General features: G+C 45.7%; 2 protein-coding genes across 2 annotated transcripts in view; one reads left to right on the top strand and one right to left on the bottom strand.

Moving 5' to 3' along the window:
* The window catches only part of LOC132394671 (zinc-binding protein A33-like), a 103171-nt gene that overhangs the window by 68625 nt on the left and 14235 nt on the right, over window positions 1-20311 (bottom strand). The gene's annotated exons all lie outside the window — the stretch shown is intronic.
* On the top strand, window positions 7101-12817 carry LOC132394666 (zinc-binding protein A33-like). Its single transcript, XM_059971028.1, has 6 exons — window positions 7101-7512; window positions 7585-7680; window positions 8074-8307; window positions 11152-11174; window positions 11269-11384; window positions 12141-12817. The coding sequence occupies exons 1-6, from the start codon at window positions 7102-7104 to the stop codon at window positions 12725-12727; spliced, it is 1467 nt and encodes a 488-aa protein (XP_059827011.1). The 5' UTR covers window position 7101; the 3' UTR covers window positions 12728-12817.

Here is a 20311-nt window from a genome sequence, read left to right as displayed (position 1 = left end):
TTTTCTCAGTATAACAGCCTTTGATGTAGTCGTCAAAATACCTTTAAGTTGCAATCTACGAGCTATCTCAGATACCTTAGTTTTTTTCGCCTTCGCTAACAACTCTGAGACTGGCGAAACCAGAAACTCATCAATATTCATAGTTGCCGAATACCACTCACAAGCCAATCAAACAAAAGAATCGAGTATTCCCCTTTTCCAAAACACCGATGCAAAAGTCAGCAAGCATTTAAACTCAAACGATCCAATCTGGACGCAGCCCCCATATTTATGTTACGTATTCAGGCAACAATAAATAATATGAGTTAGGCAAGGGTTCGTATAACAAATAACACGTTTATTAAACTCTGAAAACAAACCCCCCAAAAGTAAACAAACACTAACGTAACCGGAAACCAGCTGCTGTGCGGCAGCTTAACAGTTCTTAAAGCGATGTTGCAAAACAGTTCTTTAATGTATTATTGCCAAAAGTTCGAAATGGTCACAGTTCATTTAAAAGGAGAGACTTTATAAGACGATTTAAATTCTCTTTCACGTCGCTTTGCTTCGATCCCCGACGTCGAACTTTTCCCACGAAGAATTAACGAAACAAAACGGCTGAAGGGCACTGATATTTCCTTTATCACACTGTCCTCAATCTTTTGCTATCCCGCAGAGATTAACGCGAGAACAGTCAACGAATTCTTTTCGAATAAGGATTAAATAAGGCCGAACCCGTTTCACCGTCAAAAATAGATTCTCCTCGATCTTTAACTCCCGAACTCCGATCTTCACTCTCCACTGATTTTCAAACTAGCAGTATTGTAAAGAACCTGCTGGCAATGACCTTTTAAACTTTAGGCATTAGATAAAACTTCATCTTCCAACTAAACTGCGTCATCACATTAAATCACGCAGTGGCATAAGTCAACTTGGCAAATCCAGTCACGAACTGCCCCTCCTCACAGGATGGGGTCTTCCTTTTATAACCTGTAAAAAAAACCTGTCACATGATCTCTACTGGCGGGAAAATGACGTCACTCCACCATCACAAGACCATTACCTCAAGTCCAGTATAGCTTCAACCCCAGTCACGTGACAAAGGTACCACTGTCATGTGTCACGAGTACGTAACACTTCTTTTATCGCCCTCTCTGTATCAACCACGCTTTATTAAACACCATCACGCACGTCGGTGCGCGTTATTTCGATCGGAATTTTCTGTCCGAGTTAAGTTCTATTTAAAATCTGTAAGTCAATATGGGGACGACAGAGTGAGAGAATGGGAATGCGTGAGACGGGCTGGGAACGTGATGCGGGCTGAAAGTACAGCTGCCGGAGATACAACGCATTTTCCGGAACGTCGGAGATCTCGAAGGCTCTCGGCTGCTGCGCCCAACTGGCACCTGTGAGGCGGCTCAAGGATGTCTCAGCCCAGGAAACATGTCGCCCAGTTCCTTTCTGGAAACGACACAGGAGACTCTGCAGATACTGGGCATCTTGAGTTGGAATGCTGTTGGAAGTCAGCATTTCATGAGAGAAATAAACAGTCAAGGTTTCGGGTCGAGACCATTCATCATGTCAGGCCGGCACAGGCGGATGGACCTCACTCTCCAGCCAGCTAAGAGTCGCCTGCCACTCGTCACTTAAACCCGGCTGTCATCCGCAGTCCTGTTCGCTCGTACGGACCAGCCTGCCTCGGCTAGTTGCTCCTAGCCTCCGGTCACCTTGTCGTCTTGTTGTGTTAAGTATTTGTACTCTCTTGCTTTGTGGCCCTCGTGGCTTGAATTTCGCAGTTTGTTATTAAAGTGATCGCTCACCGCTGAATCCTCTCCGCATCTGGGTCAGGCCTCCTCTACATTTCTTGACACATCAAGACAGGAAATGAAATGGAAGCGGCAGAATCCAGAATAAACAAAAACGTAGGGTGAGGTGAGAATCCCTTGCTGACAGGACATAGGTGAGACCAGTGGAGGGAGAAATAGGTAGAGGAGGGGCGACGTAAAGGGGATGACGCGAGAATGTAAAGGTTTGAAGGGGAAGGAATCGGTCAGGACAAGGTAGCAGAAATGGAATAAAGGGAAGGGCGTAGGAACCAGAGGGCAGCGCATAGCAGAGGAGACGTGGGCAGAAAGGGGCGAGAGTGCTACCAGACCGATGGAAAACATATCGGGATGAGAATCGAGAGGAGAGGTAACCGGGTTGGAGAAATCCGTGTTGATACGTCATGTTGGAGACTATAGATACAGAGAGATAGAAACGGGTTGCTCCTCCAACCCGTTTCTAGCATCATTATGGCGGCACAGAAGGTCTCAAATGGACATGTCGGTGTGGGAATGGGAAGTGGAATTGCAATGGGTGCCTATCGGGAGATCTTGACCGTGGCAGAGGACGGCGCACGACGCTGCTGTCTCCCATCTGGATCGGATCTTACCGATGCTAGAGGAGACCGTAACGGGATCACAGAATGCAATGTGAGACCGGACAAACTCACAGGTGAAGCGCCGTTTCCGCTGGAAAGAATGTTTTGGGGGCCTGAATTCATGAGGGAGGAGGAGTTGGGGCATGTCGCACAGAACAATTTTAGTGGTAATTGCCTTGGGGGAGGGGGGGAATCGGAAATCGGTTGCGAGGGACGAGTGGACAAGGGAGTCCCGGAGAACGCGATCCCTGCGGAATGCGGAAGTGGGAGGGAAATATATGCCTGGAGTTGGGATCCCATTGGACATGGCGGAAATTGTGGAGAGTGATACGTTAAGTGCCGCTAGCGTATTTGGGTAATAGGTGTGTCCCAGTTGCTGTGGTTCCATTTACCAGAGGGTGTCAGAAGACCCTGCAATGGAAATTGATAACTTTAATGTTGCATTGGTGCTTATTTCCCCATTTCGGCAATTGTTCGTCTTTCCTTGACCAGCGCTCCGTCACCTGTTTCCTAGGTGACCTGGGAAAGGAAGTAACTCCCGAGAACACCAGAATCCCTAATGAGCCCGTAGTTCAGGAAAATCCGCGGTAACTAAGAGTCACCGAGCAGCAGCACCAACATTCTACGACAAAGCTGGAATGGTTTCCTGCCAAGAGGCTAATCGGAGCTTGTGGATGAAAACTGCGCATGATCAGTGTGAGGTTGTGCGGCAAGTGGGGAACAGTGCCGTGTGTCTACAGAACTGAGTGGGTTTACAGGAAAGGCAGAAGGAAAACTTTTCCACTTCTCGATCTTGCCCAGAACCAGCGAAACTGGAGTTTCCATCGGAGACTGACTGGTCGGGGTGATGACAGGAAACGATTTCACACGACACGGAATTGAAAGCAGGACTTTATCGAAAAGATACAAATGTTTCAGCCAGTGACGTATAAATTCAAGTTCAAGTTTATTGTCATTTGTCTTTACATATACACAACGGAACAGAACACGGTGCACGGAAAAACATATATCACACGCAACAGATAAACTAAAATATGAGAATGAATAATATAATAAAATATAATTCAAAATACGTGCAGTGGGCAGCAGAGATAGGCAGTACGTAATGCAGTAAACAGTAAAATCCTGCTGTCCTATTGACAAGACCTCGATGGCGACAGGATATTCATAGCCTCACAGCCTGAGAGAAGAAGCTGTAGTACAGTCTGGCACTCCTAGTCCCATGCTTCTTTGCCTCCTTCCTAACGGCAAAAAGATTATAGGATGGGTGGTAGGGATCCTCACCAAAGCTTGAGACGCTTCGGCCGCAATGCTGAGCGCAAGTGTCACAAATACGGCGAGGGAGAACCGATGATCCTCTGGTGGGTTTTACTGTCATTTCCAGTACTTACTTTAATCTCAGTAATCGCCACTCTAGCTGTCACCTTACAGCATGATGTTGTAAACTAAATCGTTTAAGTGTTGCTCTCATTTTACCATCGTTTAGCCATACGTGAAGGTCAGGAGCTAGACTTGGTTGTCAAAAGCCATTTGATGCGAATCAGGCAGTGAGTGCTTGTCCCCATTACAATCCCTGGCTCTAACAACCTTAAGGAACTATTTCTGTGTATACGTACAAAGATTTTTTCTCTCTTTTTCTATTTTTAATTCACAGTCGTTAAAAGTCTTGAATTCAGGAGAAGGCAAATGCTGGAATCCGACAATGCAGCCCAAATTCCTCAGTTGAGACCTCTTGTTGAGACAGTTGAGACCTCTTGTTGAGACAGTGGAGACCTCATGTTGAGACAGTTGAGACCTCTTGTCTCCACTGATCCTGCTTGACCCATTGAGTTCTTCCAACAGATTAATTTGCGTTCCGGAATTCAGGACTCCGCCAACCCAACTGATAATGTGAGGAAGTTCAAATTATTTCAGAGCCGCTTTCACCCATAAGGTGAGGATGGCGAACTAAGGCACACAAAATGCGGGAGGAAATCAGTACTTCAGGCTGCATTCACGGAAATGAACAAACAGTCGACGTTTCGGTCCAAGACCCTTCCTCAGAACCAGAAATGAAGGGGAAAGACGCCAGAATAATAAAGTGAAGGAAGGGGAAGGAGGATGGAGGAAAAGAGGATGCAGTTTTCTGTGCGGCCAGCAGGTGGGGGAATTGCTCCAATTATTCGCTCTCACATTCTACTTCCACACTTTTCGGACAGAATGTGCATCAGATGCCAAGTGCACACTCAATGCTCTTCCCCTGTCCAACACAGGTTGTGGAGAATTACTCTGGTCCACGCGCCCGATCTCCTTACCAGTGAGGGAGCATCATAGACTGAGGGTATCACAAGGTTCAGAAGTCTGGGTACACGGTGCTTCAGCACCTGTCGAAGAAACAGTCAACAACAACGACAACCATAGCCTCTGTATCCCCAGCGTGGGAATGTCAAATGCTGCAGGGCATAAATATAAAGAGGGAGCAGAAAGTTTAAAGGAAATTGATGAGGCGAGTTTATTTTACACAGAGAATTCTAAGATCCTGGAACGTCCTGACAAAGGTGGTGGTGGAAACAGATAAAACAGCAACATTTATAAGGTATTTAGACAGACACATACAGACAGGAATGGAAGCAGCACACACAAAATGCTGGAGGAACTCAGCAGGCCAGGCAGCATCTATGGCAAAGAGTTAATAGTCGACACTTTGGGCCAAGGCATTTCTTCAGGTCTGAAATAAAAGTCAGACTAAGAAGGTGGCGGAGTAGAGAAGGAAGTACAAGGTTGGAGGTGAGAGGTGAAAGCAAGAAAGGAGGAGGGGTGAAGTGAAGAGCTGAGAAGTCGATTGGTGAACGAGAGAAAGGGATTGAGAAGGGGGAATCTGATAGAAGGCCATGGGAGAAAGGAATGGGAAACCAGAGGGAGGTGGTGCGCATGGAAGGAAAGGTGAGAGAGGGAAATTGGAATAGGGAATGGTGGAGAGGTGGAGGGAACAATGGCTGGAAGTTCGAGAAATTGATGTTCATGGCATTAGGTTTGAGGCTACCCATGTAGAATATAAGGTGTTGCTCCTCCAACCTGAGTGTGGCCTCATCGCGACCGTAGAGCAGGCCATGGAGTGACATGTCGGAATGGGAATGAGAAGTAAATTGGCGGCCACTAGGAGATCCCGCCTTTTCTGGCGGACAGAGAGTAGGTGCTTATATTCCGTCTGGATATCCTCAAAGATCGAAAACCAGGACTGAGTATTTCCGATTCCAATTATTTACAGAAAATAATTACTTTTAGGTCTGTTTTTTACGCAGAGCGCGGTGAGTGTGTGGAATGGGCTGTCGGCAGCTGTGGTGGAGGCGAATACGATGGGATCTTTTAAGAGACTCCTGGATAGATACATGGAGCTTAGAAAAACAGAGGGCTATGGGTAACCCAAGATAGCTTCTAAGGTAAGGACATGTTCGGCACCGTTTGTGGGCCGAAGGGCCTGTATTGTACTGTAGGCTTTCTATGATTCTATGTTTCTACATTTAAACATTCTTTTACATCCTAGTCAATAGACAATAGAAAGTAGCTGCAGGAGTAGGCCATTCGGCCCTTCTAGCCAGCACCACCATTCACTGTGATCATGGCTGATCATATACAATCAGTACCCCGTTCCTGCCCTCTCCCCATATCCCTTGACCCCGCTATCTATAAGAGCTCTATCTAACTCTCTCTTGAATGCATCCAGAGACTTAGCCTCCACTGCCTTCTGGGGCAGAGCATTCCACATATCCACCACTCTCTGGGTGAAAAAGTTTTTCCGCATCTCTGTTCTAAATGGCCTACCCCTTATTCTTAAACTGTGGCCTCTAGTTCTGGACTCACCCATCAGCGGGAAAATGCTTCCTGCCTCCAGTGTGTCCAATCCCTTAATAATCTTATATGTTTCAATCAGAGCCCCACTCATCCTTCTAAATTCCAGTGTATACAAGCCCAGTCGCTCCAATCTTTCAACATATGACAGTCCCGCCGTTCCGGGAATTAACCTTGTGAACCTAAGCTGCACTACCTCAATAGCAAGAATGTCCTTCCTCAAATTTGGAGACCAAAACTGCACACAATACTCCAGCTGGGGTCTCACCAGGGCCCTGTACAGCTGCAGAAGGACCTCTTTACTCCTATACTCAATTCCTCTTGTTATAAAAGCCAGCATGTCATTAGCTTTCTTCACTGCCTGCTGTACCTGCATGCTTGCTTTCATTGACTGATGTACAAGAACACCTAGATCCGTTGTACTTTTCCTTTTCCTAACGACTCCATTTAGATAGTAATCTGCCTTCCTGTTCTTGCCACCAAAGTGGATAACCTCACATTTATCCACATTAAACTGCATCTGCCCACTCACCCAACCTGTCCAAGTCACCCTGCATTCTCATAACATCCTCCTGACATTTCACACTGCCACCCAGCTTTCTGTCAAACATAATTATTTCAGTTCCTGTTCAGTTTTCCATATACCGTGGCCGGGCACGGATACTTCCTTCTGGTTTCTTTCACATTCAGGCGTTCTCTTTCTGTTCGCTTCGTTTTCTGTGATTCGTCAGAAGCGGCCAGGACATTTACAGCAACAGAACGCTCTGTATTTAGAGACTGCAGCGCGCGCAGTGGACAATCCCGGTACTGCAGGGGCTCAGCAGCTCCTCAAAATTGAAATGATCCTGAATCAGGAAGTGCCGGGATTTAACATGGCTTCCAAAGATCATGTCGCGAGTCTAATCGAGGAGGTAATTTGTCCCATCTGCCTGGATTTCTTCACTGATCCAGTATCACTGGAATGTGAACACAATTTCTGCCGCTCCTGTATCACACGCTGTTGGGAAAGGGATGAGAACATCTCCTGCCCGGAATGTAAAACAGAGTTTGCGGACCGGACTCTCAAAGCAAGTCGGGTGTTAGGGAGACTGGCTGAGAAAGCTCGAAAACTATATCTGAAGCCGAAAGAAAAGGAAAGTAAACTTCACTGCGGAGAACACGAGGAAGAATTGAAGCTGTTTTGTGAAACTGATAGGAAATTGATCTGCGTGATTTGTGCGGCTGCGCAGGAACACAAGTGTCATGACTTCATGCCGATTAAAGAAGCTGTTAAGCTCTACAAGGTAAAATATACTGAACACGCATTCTGCCCATTGAATCTTTATTTTCTGATGGTCTTATTTATTGATTCATAGGATCGGGTGAAATCTTCCATAAAATTTCTCACAGAAAAGAAATCAGTGCTCCAGGAAATGGAACGGCAAAAGAAAGAGGATATCTCCCGAGTTCGGGTGAGGCTTCCTGAGGAGAATTCTGATACTCTCGTGTAGTTTGGTTCCATTTCATGCACAATTGCAGTTTTGCAGCAGGTAACCCTGTGGTTTCCCACATCCTATGACCGGTTTCGATCCTGCTGACTGCGTTGAGTTTACTCTCTTCCGTGTCCATGACTGGGCTCATCCAAAAGTATTTCTGGGTCAACGGTTAAATAGTCACTTTAATTAACTTTGTGAATTACATTGGGTGGTATGTGAATCATCAGAGAGATAATGTGAGGGAGAAAAGTGATCAGGAGAATGTCAGGAAATGGGATAGACTTCAAATGGAGGAACAGTCAACTTTCATGGTCACAAGGGCGTCCAACGCCGCCATAAGTACATGAATCATTGTCTTTCATTTGACAGGAGCAGTCCAGCAGCCTACAGTCCCACATCACTTCGCAGATTGCTGAAATACACCAGATTCTCAACGAGAAAGAGCAGCGCTTACTCAGAGATCTCAGAGATGAAGAGGAGAGGATTCTAAACTCAATGCAGAAAAACCTTCGAGAAATTCAAGAGAATTTGAATTCTCTTCTGGAGGAACTCTCAAATTTACTGCAACGGTTGGATAAAAACGACAGTGTGATGTTTCTGCAGGTGAGAGGTTATATTAGAGTTTGGTTCAGGAAAAGTGCACAGACACAAAATGTGAGCTCCGTTCCAAATGGGGAGTGACATATTTTAAACAAATGAAATGTTGGCCAATTGGTAAAACTCCGATTTCAATCTAATAAACACATTCTGGGGCTGTTATTGTCCCCAGATTGGCCTCTACAATATTTCAGCATATGTTACAATATCTCTACATATATTGTTTCAGCAAAATATATATTTCCTGAATCTCACAATCAATTCCAGTAACAGTCATATGTAATAACTGTTGTGAGGCAGTGAGTGTCTTTAGTCCTTCTCATCATAAATACTGTCCTCCAATATTAGACATTTTAACCATGTGAAAAGATACCAGCTGTCTACCCCATCTTTTCCTCTCATAATCTTAGAAACCTCTATCAGATCTCCCCCTCAACACCCTCCACTCTAGAGAAAACAACTCAAGTCTGTCCTACCTCCCCTTATAGCACATGCCCGCTAATCTAGGAGGCATCCTGGTAAGATGCTTCTGCAGCTTCTCTAAAGGGAAGGTGCCAATGAAGCAACCCGATTGACTATAAGACTAAATTGGTAAATAGTGATGTAAATTACTTTTTTAGGACATCACAGACATTCTCTGCCTCCAAACTCAAGTTCTCCGCTTTATCCTTTGTCTTCTTTATCCCGCTCCATTGTTATCACTTGCTTCTGATGTATGTCTAGAATGTCTTGAGATCCTAGTTCATCCTACTTGTCAAGGACATTTCGTGGCCATACCTGGTTCTCATAATTTCCTTCTGGAGTTCTTTACTGGCTTCTTTGCAAACCTGAAAAGCTCTGTTGAATTTAGTTTACAAGACCTTACATATAATTTTTATCTTCTCTCTCATCATCTAAAGTTGCTTTACCTTACCATCCTTGTCCATCCTTCCTGCTGGGACATAGCTGCCCTATACAACATGCACAACACGCTGGAGGAATCCAGCAGATCAGACAGCATTTGTAGAAAGAACAGTCAACGTTTCGGGCTGAGACCCTTTATCAGGACTGAAGAGGGTGGGCAGGGGTCCTATAAAGAAGGTGGGGGGAGAGTAGGAAGGAGAAGGCTGGTGGGTGGCAGGTGAAAATCAGCAAGGGGATCAAGGGGTGGGGGAGGGGAAGTAGGGAGGGGATAGGCAGGAAAGGTGAAGAAGGAATGTAAGGGGAAAGCACTATGGGTAGTAGAAGGAAGTGGAACCATAAGGGAGGTGATAGGCATCTGGAGGAGGTGGCAGAGTGAAACTGGGATGGGGGAATGGATGGAGGGAGAATTACTGGAAGTTGGAGAATTCAATGTTCAGCTGTCCTATACTCTGTTCAATTGTTCTGTAAACACTTTCCACATGCCAGATGTAGATTAACCAAATGTCAACTGTTTCCAATTAACTCTCTCTAGTTCCTGTTTAATATTCTTGTAACTTCCCTACTCTCCTGTAAAGTTTGTACTTATCTTTGTCTATGGCTGCCATAAAATTTAAGGAGCTGTGTCTACTGTTCCTTAACCATGCTCCGATGAAAAGCAAGACATTCTATTGGCCAGGCTCGTTACCGAACACTAGTTTCACTTTTGTCCTTCCTCTTGTTGAACTGTCACAAATTGATTTTTAGAACCCACCTGGATGCATTAAATGTTGGAATTCGGGAGATCCCAATCTATATTAGGGAAGTTGAACTCACTTACCACAATCCGGTTGTTTATACAGCTTTCCACCTTCTGCCTGCATAGCTTTTTCACACTGTCGCAGTTGCTTGTGGTGGGGAGTTGGGTGTGGGGTCTGTAGTTTAACCCGACCAGCGTGATTTCTGATTGTGAAGCTTTACCAGTGGATGAGCACCCTTTTATGGCTGCACTGAGTGCAGGTGTAATTATGTCGCTGATTAATAGCATACTACACCCACTTCCATTTATCTCCTACTCCATACTTTTTAAAACATCAAATCCTTGGAACGTTAGTATTAATTCCTGTCCCTCTCTCAACCACATCACTGTAATGGACACAACATGTTGGAACATGTGCTGTTCCATGCTCAAAATTCACCTCCTTTCATACACACACTTTAACCCATCTATCCTATTGTGTCTTTTACCTTGCTCCTCTCTGCTCTTCCTGGTCATGATATCTATATTCTTCTCAACACCTCCACTTTCTAACCTGTTGTTCTTGATCTCCCTTCTAAACTGGATTAAATCCTCTCGAGTGGTATTAGAGATCCCCCTGGCCAGGATATTGGTTCCACTTCAGTTAAGTTACAACCCCTCCCTCTTGTACAGATTGTTCCTGCCCCAGGAGAGGCTTTAATGATCCAAATATTTTGAAACCCTACCACCTGCACCAATTCCTCATTCTTTATTTCTTTTCTTTCTTCCCGATACTCATTACATCGGACCTCTTCCACTTTTTACCTATGCCTTTGGTGACAGAATGAAACAGGTCCTTGAGTTGGAGACTCTTCGGCAGATGATCTGAGACATCTGCTACCCAAGGTGACACCAGAAGTAACGCACCATCCTGGTATAAATGTAGAAATATTCACACCCTCTCCAACCAAGTTAAATCCATCGATAATTTTAAATTCACCTTCCTGATCATCACTGACAACCTGTCCACACAGCAGTGTCCAACCTCCTTGAATTTTACTGAAGTTTTATCCTTTGAGTTGCAGACTCCAATATCCATTTTCCAGTTGTGTGTCATGAGGACTGAGAGTTGGGAAATGGGAATGTTCAGGGGCTTGAATTTAATGGAACTCCTGCTGTTAAGATGTGGACAGTTAGTCAGTCAGTACAGATTTATGTTTCATTTCTTTCAGGAGGAGTCTCGCCAGAAGAGCAGGTAAGACATGGTCCTCACTGCAGCCTTGCTTTTTTTTCCCATAAAATTATTTGTGAATTGTTGCTGTTTATAATCAGCAGTTTAATATTTGCAGGTATACTGATGAGGCCCAGACAGTGTCCATGACAGATGGTTCCTTGCCAGTAGAAAAAATCGATCGGCCCTTATTGTATACGGTGTGGAGAGGATTGTTTGATGCCATAAAGCAAGGTAAATTTGATACAAATTTGTTGTCCTTGTGCTCTGCAATTGTAAGCCAACAATACATTTCCAGCTTGGATCCATGTGGTTTCACCTTCTGGGCCAACTGGACATCTTGTCAAATCCCTCGCTGATGTCAGGCAGTTGAATCCGCTCTTGGTTGCAGGCATTCCACCTCTTGCACATATGAATGTCGTCTCCCTCAGTGCCCTCCAATCTTTCAGTCTCCACTCACTATATTTCACACTGGACTATTCACATCTGGACTCCTTCCACGGTCGAAGCAATACCCTTTTAATTTGAATATAGGGCAGGATCAGGTGACCTAACCCCTCACCACTCCCTCCATTTAATATAATCAGGACTTCTCCACTTAAAATCTTCAATAGCCACGCCACTCCACCACCACTCCCTCCTTAATCTGTCTCCATTTCCACCCTTTCCAGCCGAAGCACTCAAATCCCGGCTCCACATCTCTACCGCACAATCTCTTGATCCTCTCACACTGCCACTGTCTCGCCCGTCCGCATGCTGCTGCCCATCTCGACAATCTCAGGAGACTCCGCTCTCCAGATAGGAGAAAACGCTCAGCAGAGGATTATTGTCCCTCTGATATACTTCAGTGAAACCCGAGAAAGCTTATTTTATTGATTGGCCATTCGATTGTGTCTGACGTCAAACGGTATCTCACCCGATGTCGGGGTCGCGCAGCCCAAGTTGTCCCCGATCCCCGGGGACTCCCTGATTCTCTGTTTCTCCCCCCAGATTCTGTTACGTTGGATGTGGATACAGCGAGCCCATGGCTCGACGTGTCTGAAGATCGGAAGAGTGTGAGATGCACCGACACTTGGAGGGATCTCCCTGACAATGGGAAGAGGTTCAGAGACTGGGAATGTGTTCTGGGATCGGAGGGTTTCACGTCGGGGAGACATTACTGGGAGGTGCAGGTGACGGGCAGTCGGGTCTGGAGCCTGGGAGTCGCCGCAGAGTCTGTGGAGAGGAAAAAGTGGGTCGCTTTAATACCAGAGACTGGAGTATGGACCATCGAGAGAAATGAAAACCAGCTTTACGTAAACACCTGCCCTGAATCCCGTCTCCGTACCCGTCCCATTCCCTGGAAGGTGGGAGTTTATCTCAGTTACGAGTTTGGAACAGTTTCATTTTACAATGCCAGCACCAAGTCTCATCTTTACACCATCACTGGGAATAAATTCACGGAAAAACTTTATCCGTTCTTCGCGACTTGGGACAAAAAGTGGCTGAGAATCTGCTCTGGATCTGTGAAAGAGGGTCTGGTCCCGGGACCGGCATCGCAGCAGGGGTTAGAGGCTGTGACGCAGATACCCTGTTGACAGGTTGGCGCGCAAAGGGTTCCAATCGATCCCCAAATTCCGTATTGTAAAACCCCCCATGATCCTGAACATAAATCCGGTGGAAATGTAAATGTGGGGATATTTCAATAAATACGAATTGATACTCAAACTGCCGACGTGTTAATTATGCATTAACTGCATCCATAAACGGAACTGAAATACTTTTGTAAAAATACTGTGATTGAAACAATTACCTTCGCCGATTCACCAGCGGCCGTGGGCAACGGGTCCTGCGTTCCTCGGCTTGTCCGCTCCGACTAATTATAGTGAATCGCGCAAAGGTTGATGGTAAAGGCTGGAAAATAAAAGTAAAGGTAACTCGGGGTGGTTGCAAGAAGCGTGGGTGTAAATAAAACGCGAAGAAACAAATCATAAACTGCCTGAATCGAGGCGAATAGAGCTTGTGGAATCTGTATTCAATTGTGGACTAACGTTTTTTTAAAAAGAAACAAAGTTCGGTTCTAAAGAAAATGAGTTTGATGTTAACGAAAGGAAAATGGCGGAAAAGCACAACAGGCCAGACAGGATTCCTGGAGCTAGAATCTGAGTCGATAGTCCCTTGTGGAATTGATCCAACGTTAAAATAAAAGAAGATATGGAGGAGCCGAGTGCCAAGCAGCATCGTGGAGGGAAACTGACAATCGACGTTTTGAGTGGGTTTCGACTCCGTCCGTCGAACATATATATCTGGCATTACCAGCTCGAGCTCACAAAACTAATAATCAGATAAATCATAGTAATCAACAAATGTCGACAGTCTGAGATGAAGAGTCCTTGAGAGTAAGTCCATTGGTTGTGGGAACAGTTTAGAGCTTGTTGGTTGAGGGGCAATAACTGTTCCTGGTGATGTAAGTCTGGAGGTACCTGTACTTTTCCCTGATGGCAGCAGCAAGAGTAGAGCATGCCATGGGTGGTGGGGATCCTTGATGATGGGTGGTGCTTTCCTGCAACAGCGCTCCATGTAGACGTGCTTAATGGCGGGGAAGGTTTTACTGTAACAGAGGAGGACTGAGCTGTGAACACGACATTTTTGTTATTGGATGTTCTGTTCATGGGCATTGGTGTTTCCCACACCAGGCCTTGAAACAGCCAATCTGCACAGTCCACCTCAAGTCTATCGAAGTTTGTCACAGGTTTAGATGTCATGACGAATCTTCGCGAGTACAGGCACTGTCGCGCTTTCTTCGCAATTTTATTTATGTACTGGGCGCAGGGCGGGTCCTCTGAAATGCTCATACCGATGAATGACAGTACAGTCGTGCTGAGCCGAACTCGTTACAGGGCATCCGCAGAAGTCTGCGCATTGACAATCCAAATCTACCTAAGTTTTTAGGTAAGTAGCAGTACTGGCCTGCTCATGGATGTGAGACATACATACTGGATTTTACTGGATTTACAAGGATGTTGCCTGGATTGGGGAGCTTGCCTTATGAGAATAGGTTGACTGAACTCGGCCTTTTCTCCTTGGAGCGACGGTGGATGAGCGGTGACTTGATAGAGGTGTACAAGATAATGAGAGGCGTTGATCGTGTGGCTAGTCAGAGGCTTTTCCCCAGGGCTGAAATGGCGAGCACGAGAGGGCATAGTTTTAAGGTGCTTGGAAGTAAGTACAGAGGAGATGTCAGGGGTAAGTTTTTTTTACGCAGAGAATGGTGAGTGTGTGGAATGGGCTGCCGCCGGCGGTGCTGGAGGCGGAAATGATAGGGCCTTTTAAGAGACTCCTACATGGGTACATGGAGCTTAGAAAGATAGAGGGCTATGGGTAAAGCCTAGGTAGTTCTAAGGTAGGGATATGTTCGGCACAGCTTTGTGGGCCGAAGGACTTGTATTGTGCTGTACGTTTTCTATGTTTCTATGAATCTGGGGTAACACACAAGATGTTAAGGAACTGGGTGTGTCAAAAAGTGACTGTGTAGGGAAGGAGATAATCAAATCGAGACACAGCCTGTCAACCAACCGTAACCCCTTTGTTGCCGTTCTTTATTTCCATGCATTAACGATCCTTCAGTCAACATTACCTTCAAACCCCTGAGCTCTAATATATTCTGTAATATTCACTGGCTCCTTACAGCGGCCTTCAGATACAAAATGCTGGGTGTCTGATCTTTGCGTTACACCCATGCCTCCGGAAACTCCAACAGATGTGTGAAACGTGATTTTCCTTTCATAGATCCGTGCCGACTGTGGCATATCTCATTACTATTTTCTAATTGCCCTGTTACCACTTCCTTCATAACACTTCTCATTATTTCCCCACTCCTGATGTCAGACCGGTTGGTCTGTAGTTCCAAAGATTCTCTCTCCTTCCTTTCTGGAGTACTAGGATTAAACTTGTTAACCCCAACACGGACGCCGACGTACGGAAGTACCTAGGGGACTGAGTTAAATTTGCCGTGTTTGGCCATAGTTTAGGATTGTTTAGACGAGGGAAAGGAGGGAAGGAAAGGGAGATTTACATTGTTGCAGTACCTTCAACGTCCTCTTCAGGATATGTCTGAACTCTCCACTGACAATGAAGTACTTTCCAAAGCATTGTCACTGTTGTCACATGAAGTCCGTAGACTGTTTGTTTGCATATTTTTTTAACATCAGTGGTAGCATTGACAGCTGGTGAGCTGGGGTAGGGTCTGACTAGCTGTCAAAGCCGTTCTGTCAGCCCAGCCGGTCAGTTCTTCCGGCAGCGGCTCTGCGTTACCACGGAGCCCACTGTTGAGCTGGAGGCAGTATCCGATGGACGACTTCTCCCGGGAGAAGCTGGGGAAAAAAGCAGTTCAGTTCTGGACTATGGACCCGCGAGTAATCTGACCCCATGTTTAATAGCAATGGAACCGAATGTGAGGCACTGTGAAATAACCGAGGTGTATAAAATGATGGGCGATCTCGACAGACTGAATTGGAAGAACCTATATAAATTGCAGCAGGGTTCTAAACCAGGGGCAATTTAATGCAATTGTCAGAAGAATTAGAGGGGAGAGGGGAAAATGTTTTTATTCAGTGGTTGACGGTTGGGAACTCCCTGCCTGAAGGGGCGAGAGAGGCACAAGTCCCGTGTACTTGAAAAGCTGTGCCTGGAATGGTACCAGGTACTGCGGGTGGTTACAAATATACGCATTGTGCAGTAATTTGGAACGTTTTAAGGAGCAGCAGCAGATCTTAACTAAAAAAGCAATACGGAGAGAAAAAATAAGGTATGAGCTCAGTCTAGCCAGGAATATAAAAGGGGATAGCAAAAGCTTTTTTAGCTATGTGAAGAGAAAGAATATAGTTAAGAACAATGTTGGCCCCTTGAAGAATGAATTGGGAGAAATTGTTATGGAAAACAGGGAAATGGCAACAGAATTTAATGCGTACTTTAGATCTGTCTTCACCAGGGAGGACACAAGCAATCTCCCAGATGTATGGATGTGCCAGGGTCATAAGATATCAGAGGAATTGAGACAGATTGACATTAGGAAAGAAACTGTGATGAGTAGACTGGTAGGACTGAAGGCTAATAAATCCCCGGATGGTCTGCATCCGAGGGTTCTAAAAGAGGTGGCTCAGGAAATTGCGGATGCATTGGTGATCATTTTCCAATGTTCCTTAGATTCAGGATCAGTTCCTGAAGGTTGGAGAGTGGCTAATGTTATCCCACTTTTCAAGAATGGAGGGAAGGAGAAAACGGAGAACTATCGCCCTGTTAGCCTAACGTCAGTCGTGGGGAAGATGCTTGAGTCCATTATTAAGGACGAAATAGTGGCACATCGTGATGGCAGAAATAGGATTAGGCCGAGCCAGCATGGATTTACCAAGGGCAAATCATGCTTGACTAATCTGTTGGAGTTTTTTGAGGGTGTAACAAGGATGTTAGATGAGGGTAAGCCAGTGGATGTTGTATACCTAGATTTTCAGAAGGCATTCGATAAGGTGCCACATAGGAGATTGGTGAGTAAAATCAGAGCTCATGGCATTGGGGGCAGGGTTTCAACATGGATAGAAAACTGGTTGGCAGATAGAAAGCAAAGTGTAGCAGTGAATGGGTGTTTCTCGGACTGGCTGGAGGTGACTAGTGGGGTACCACAGGGCTCTGTATTGGGACCACAGCTCTTTACGATTTATGTCAATGATTTAGATGAGGGCATTGAAAACTATATCAGCAAGTTTGCTGACGATACTAAACTGGGTGGCAGTGTGACATGCGAAGAGGACGTTAGGAGAATACAGGGAGACTTGGATAGGCTGGGTGAGTGGGCAAATACTTGGCAGATGTCATTCAATATGAATAAATGTGAAGTTATCCACTTTGGAAGCAGGAACAAGAGGGCAGAGTATTGTCTGAACGGTGTAGAGTTAGGTAAGGGAGAAATGCAAAGAGACCTAGGAGTCCTAGTTCACCAGTCAATGAAGGTGAATGAGCAAGTGCAACAGGCGTGAAGAGGGCAAATGGAATGTTGGCCTTTGTTACAAGGGGAATTGAATACAAGAGCAAGGATGTCCTTTTGCATTTGTACAGGGCCCTGGTGAGACCACACCTGGAATATTGTGTACAGTTTGGTCTCCAGGTTTAAGGAAGGACATTCTGGCAGTTGAGGAAGTGCAGCGTAGATTCACTAGGTTGATTCCAGGGATGGCAGGGCTGTCTTACGCAGAGAGATTGGAGAGATTGGGCTTGTACACGCTGGAATTGAGGAGATTGAGAGGGGGTCTGATTGAAACGTTTAAGATAATTAAAGGATTTGATAGGATTGAGGCAGGAAATATGTTCCAGATGTTGGGAGAGTCCAGTACCAGAGGGCATGGATTGAGAATAAGAGGTCAGTTATTTAAAACAGAGTTGAGGAAAAGCTTCTTCTCCTAGAGAGTTGTGCAGGTGTGGAATGCACTACCTCGGAAGACGGTGGAGGCCAATTCTCTGGATGCTTTCAAGAAGGAGCTAGATAGATATCTGATGGATAGGGGAATCAAGGGATATGGGGACAAGGCAGGGACTGGGTATTGATAGTGAATGATCAGCCATGATCTCAGAATGGCGGCGCAGACTCGAGGGGCCGAATGGTCTACTTCTGCACCTATTGTCTATTGTCTATTGTTTGTGATTAACGGGACATTTCTGGGGAAAGAAAACACAATGATAATTGATCCAGGTATTGTACATCTTATGTAATCGATAAATTCACTGTACTGTCCCAAACACAAACTTGGTTCTGGCTCGGAGACTGTGACAGTTATTATACCTGCTGCCTCTTAGCTCCAGGGATCTGGATTTGATCCGTCCGCTCGGTTCTGCCTGAACTGCTGGGGTTCAAATCGTGGGATTCAACCTGGCTGTAAACTGAAGAACCGGAATCCATTAGGAGCTCGTTAAATTGAGGCAGCAGCATTAAATCAAGGTGCGCTGGTGGGCATCGATTTAGATGTCGATCGAGCAGTCCAATTGCCTGATTAACAAGCCACAGGCACAAAGTCAAATCTTTTCACAGTGATCATCCCATAAATTTTAAAACGTTGTTTGGACATTTGATCACCCTTCTAATTTAAATCTCTAACAATAAATCTAAAGTGTTTACCACGGCTAGTATTTTATTAAAACAAAAAAAAAACAAGATTATTAATGCAATTTACTACCCCGTTCTGCATCTAGTCAGCTTGAAAATCCCCATCGACCTAACAGTTTGCTCGCCTTTTCCTTCTGAATCCCGAATTGTGCTCCAGTCACCACCGCTTCTTCCAGGTGGTCGAGGAATCTAGCATCAGAATCTGCTAATTCTCTCTGCTCTTTCTTCCTGGCTGGAAACATATCCGCTGTTTCTTTTTGGTTGTGGAGTCCAAATCTCGCTGCCCAGCCGCACATGGACTGCACCAGCTGAAGTCTCCCGTTTCCAGCTTCTGAAGTGAAGTCTGTGGCCGATACCAAGGTTCCATAAACAATAAATTACTCCTCCTGTCCCAATCTCTGGCGTATTTTCTGTTATACTAGAGATTTTCCAGATGCAGGAAATCCAGAGTAATGCATACAAAATGAGCAGGTCAGGCAGCATCTATGGAGATGAATAAACAGTCTACTGGAAAGGAAGGGGAAAGACGTCAGAATAAAAATGTGGGGGGGGGGTAGGGTAAGGAGGACTAGCTAGAAGGTGACATGTGAAGCTATGTGGGTGGGAAAGGTAAAGAGCTGGAGAGGAAGGAATCTGATATGCAAAGAGAGAAAGAAAAGGAGGGGCACTAGGGAAGGTGATTGGCTGATAGGGAGTAGTAAGAGACCAGGACGGAGAAAAGAAGAGGGAAGGGGGAGGGAATAAAAAAATCACTGGAAGGAGAAATCAATTTTCATGCCATCGGGTTGGACGCTAGCTAAACGAAATATGAAATGTGGATCCTCCACTGACAGTGGCATCATCGTGGTAAAAAAAAAGGAGGCCATGGACCGAAAGCAACGCACACAAAACGCTGGTGGAACACAGCAGGACAGGCAGCATCCACATGGAGAAGCACTGTCGACGTTTCGGGCCGAAACCCTTCGTCAGGACTAACTGAAAGCAAAGATAGTAAGAGATTTGAAAGTAGGAAAGGAACTGGGAAATGCGAAATGATAGGAGAAGACCGGAGGGGGTGGGGTGAAGCTAAGAGCTGGAAAGGTGATTGACAAAAGGGATACAGAGCTGCAGAAGGGAAAGGATCACGGGACGGGAGGCCTTGGGAGAAAGGGGGAGGGGAGCACCAGAGGGAGATGGAGAACAGGCAGAGTGATGGGCAGAGAAAAAACAAGGGGGGATTAAATAAATCAGGGATGGGGTAAGAAGGGGTGGAGCGGCATTAACGGAAGTTAGAGAAGTCAATGTTCATGCCATGGACCGACATTCTTTCTGCTCTTCCTGCAGTACCCATGGCCAGCGGCAGGTGGGGATCCCGCGTCGTGAAACTGCACAGATCGCCATCCCCATCGTATTTGAAAGCGGCACTCAGTGAATTGAATTTGCTCAGCCATCGGGATGGGATAAATCAGGGATGGGGTAAGAAGGGGTGGAGCGGCATTAACGGAAGTTAGAGAAGTCAATGTTCATGCCATGGACCGACATTCTTTCTGCTCTTCCTGCAGTACCCATGGCCAGCGGCAGGTGGGGATCCCGCGTCGTGAAACTGCACAGATCGCCATCCCCATCGTATTTGAAAGCGGCACTCAGTGAATTGAATTTGCTCAGCCATCGGCTGGATTGGAGGAGTTCTGAATTCTCGAGGGAATATTAAACTACTGGAAGAACTCAGAATGTGGAGCAGCATCAGTCGAGACAAAGAGATTGTGGAATTTTCGGGTCCGAGACTTTCCTCCAGTAATTCTGATCCGGCCATCTCACTCTCTTGAAATAAGGACCTTAACAACTGCCATAAATGCTTGTACAACAGCATAACGTCGGACTCAAAACTCAGATTACCACCAGATTCACCAATCCAGCTGATTCAGTGAGAGGTTATCGATGTGAACTTGCCGCCAGCTTTCAGAATTTTCTGGGGATAAAATTGGTCCATAATCGAATAATATGTTTCAGGTAGAAACCGTTCGGATCCTGACTCAATTTCCTTGCAATT

The sequence above is a fragment of the Hypanus sabinus genome, chromosome 5, assembly GCF_030144855.1.
Source record: "Hypanus sabinus isolate sHypSab1 chromosome 5, sHypSab1.hap1, whole genome shotgun sequence".
In the NCBI taxonomy this organism is placed as follows: Eukaryota; Metazoa; Chordata; class Chondrichthyes; order Myliobatiformes; family Dasyatidae; genus Hypanus; species Hypanus sabinus.
This window is presented reverse-complemented; position numbering and strand designations above follow the sequence as displayed.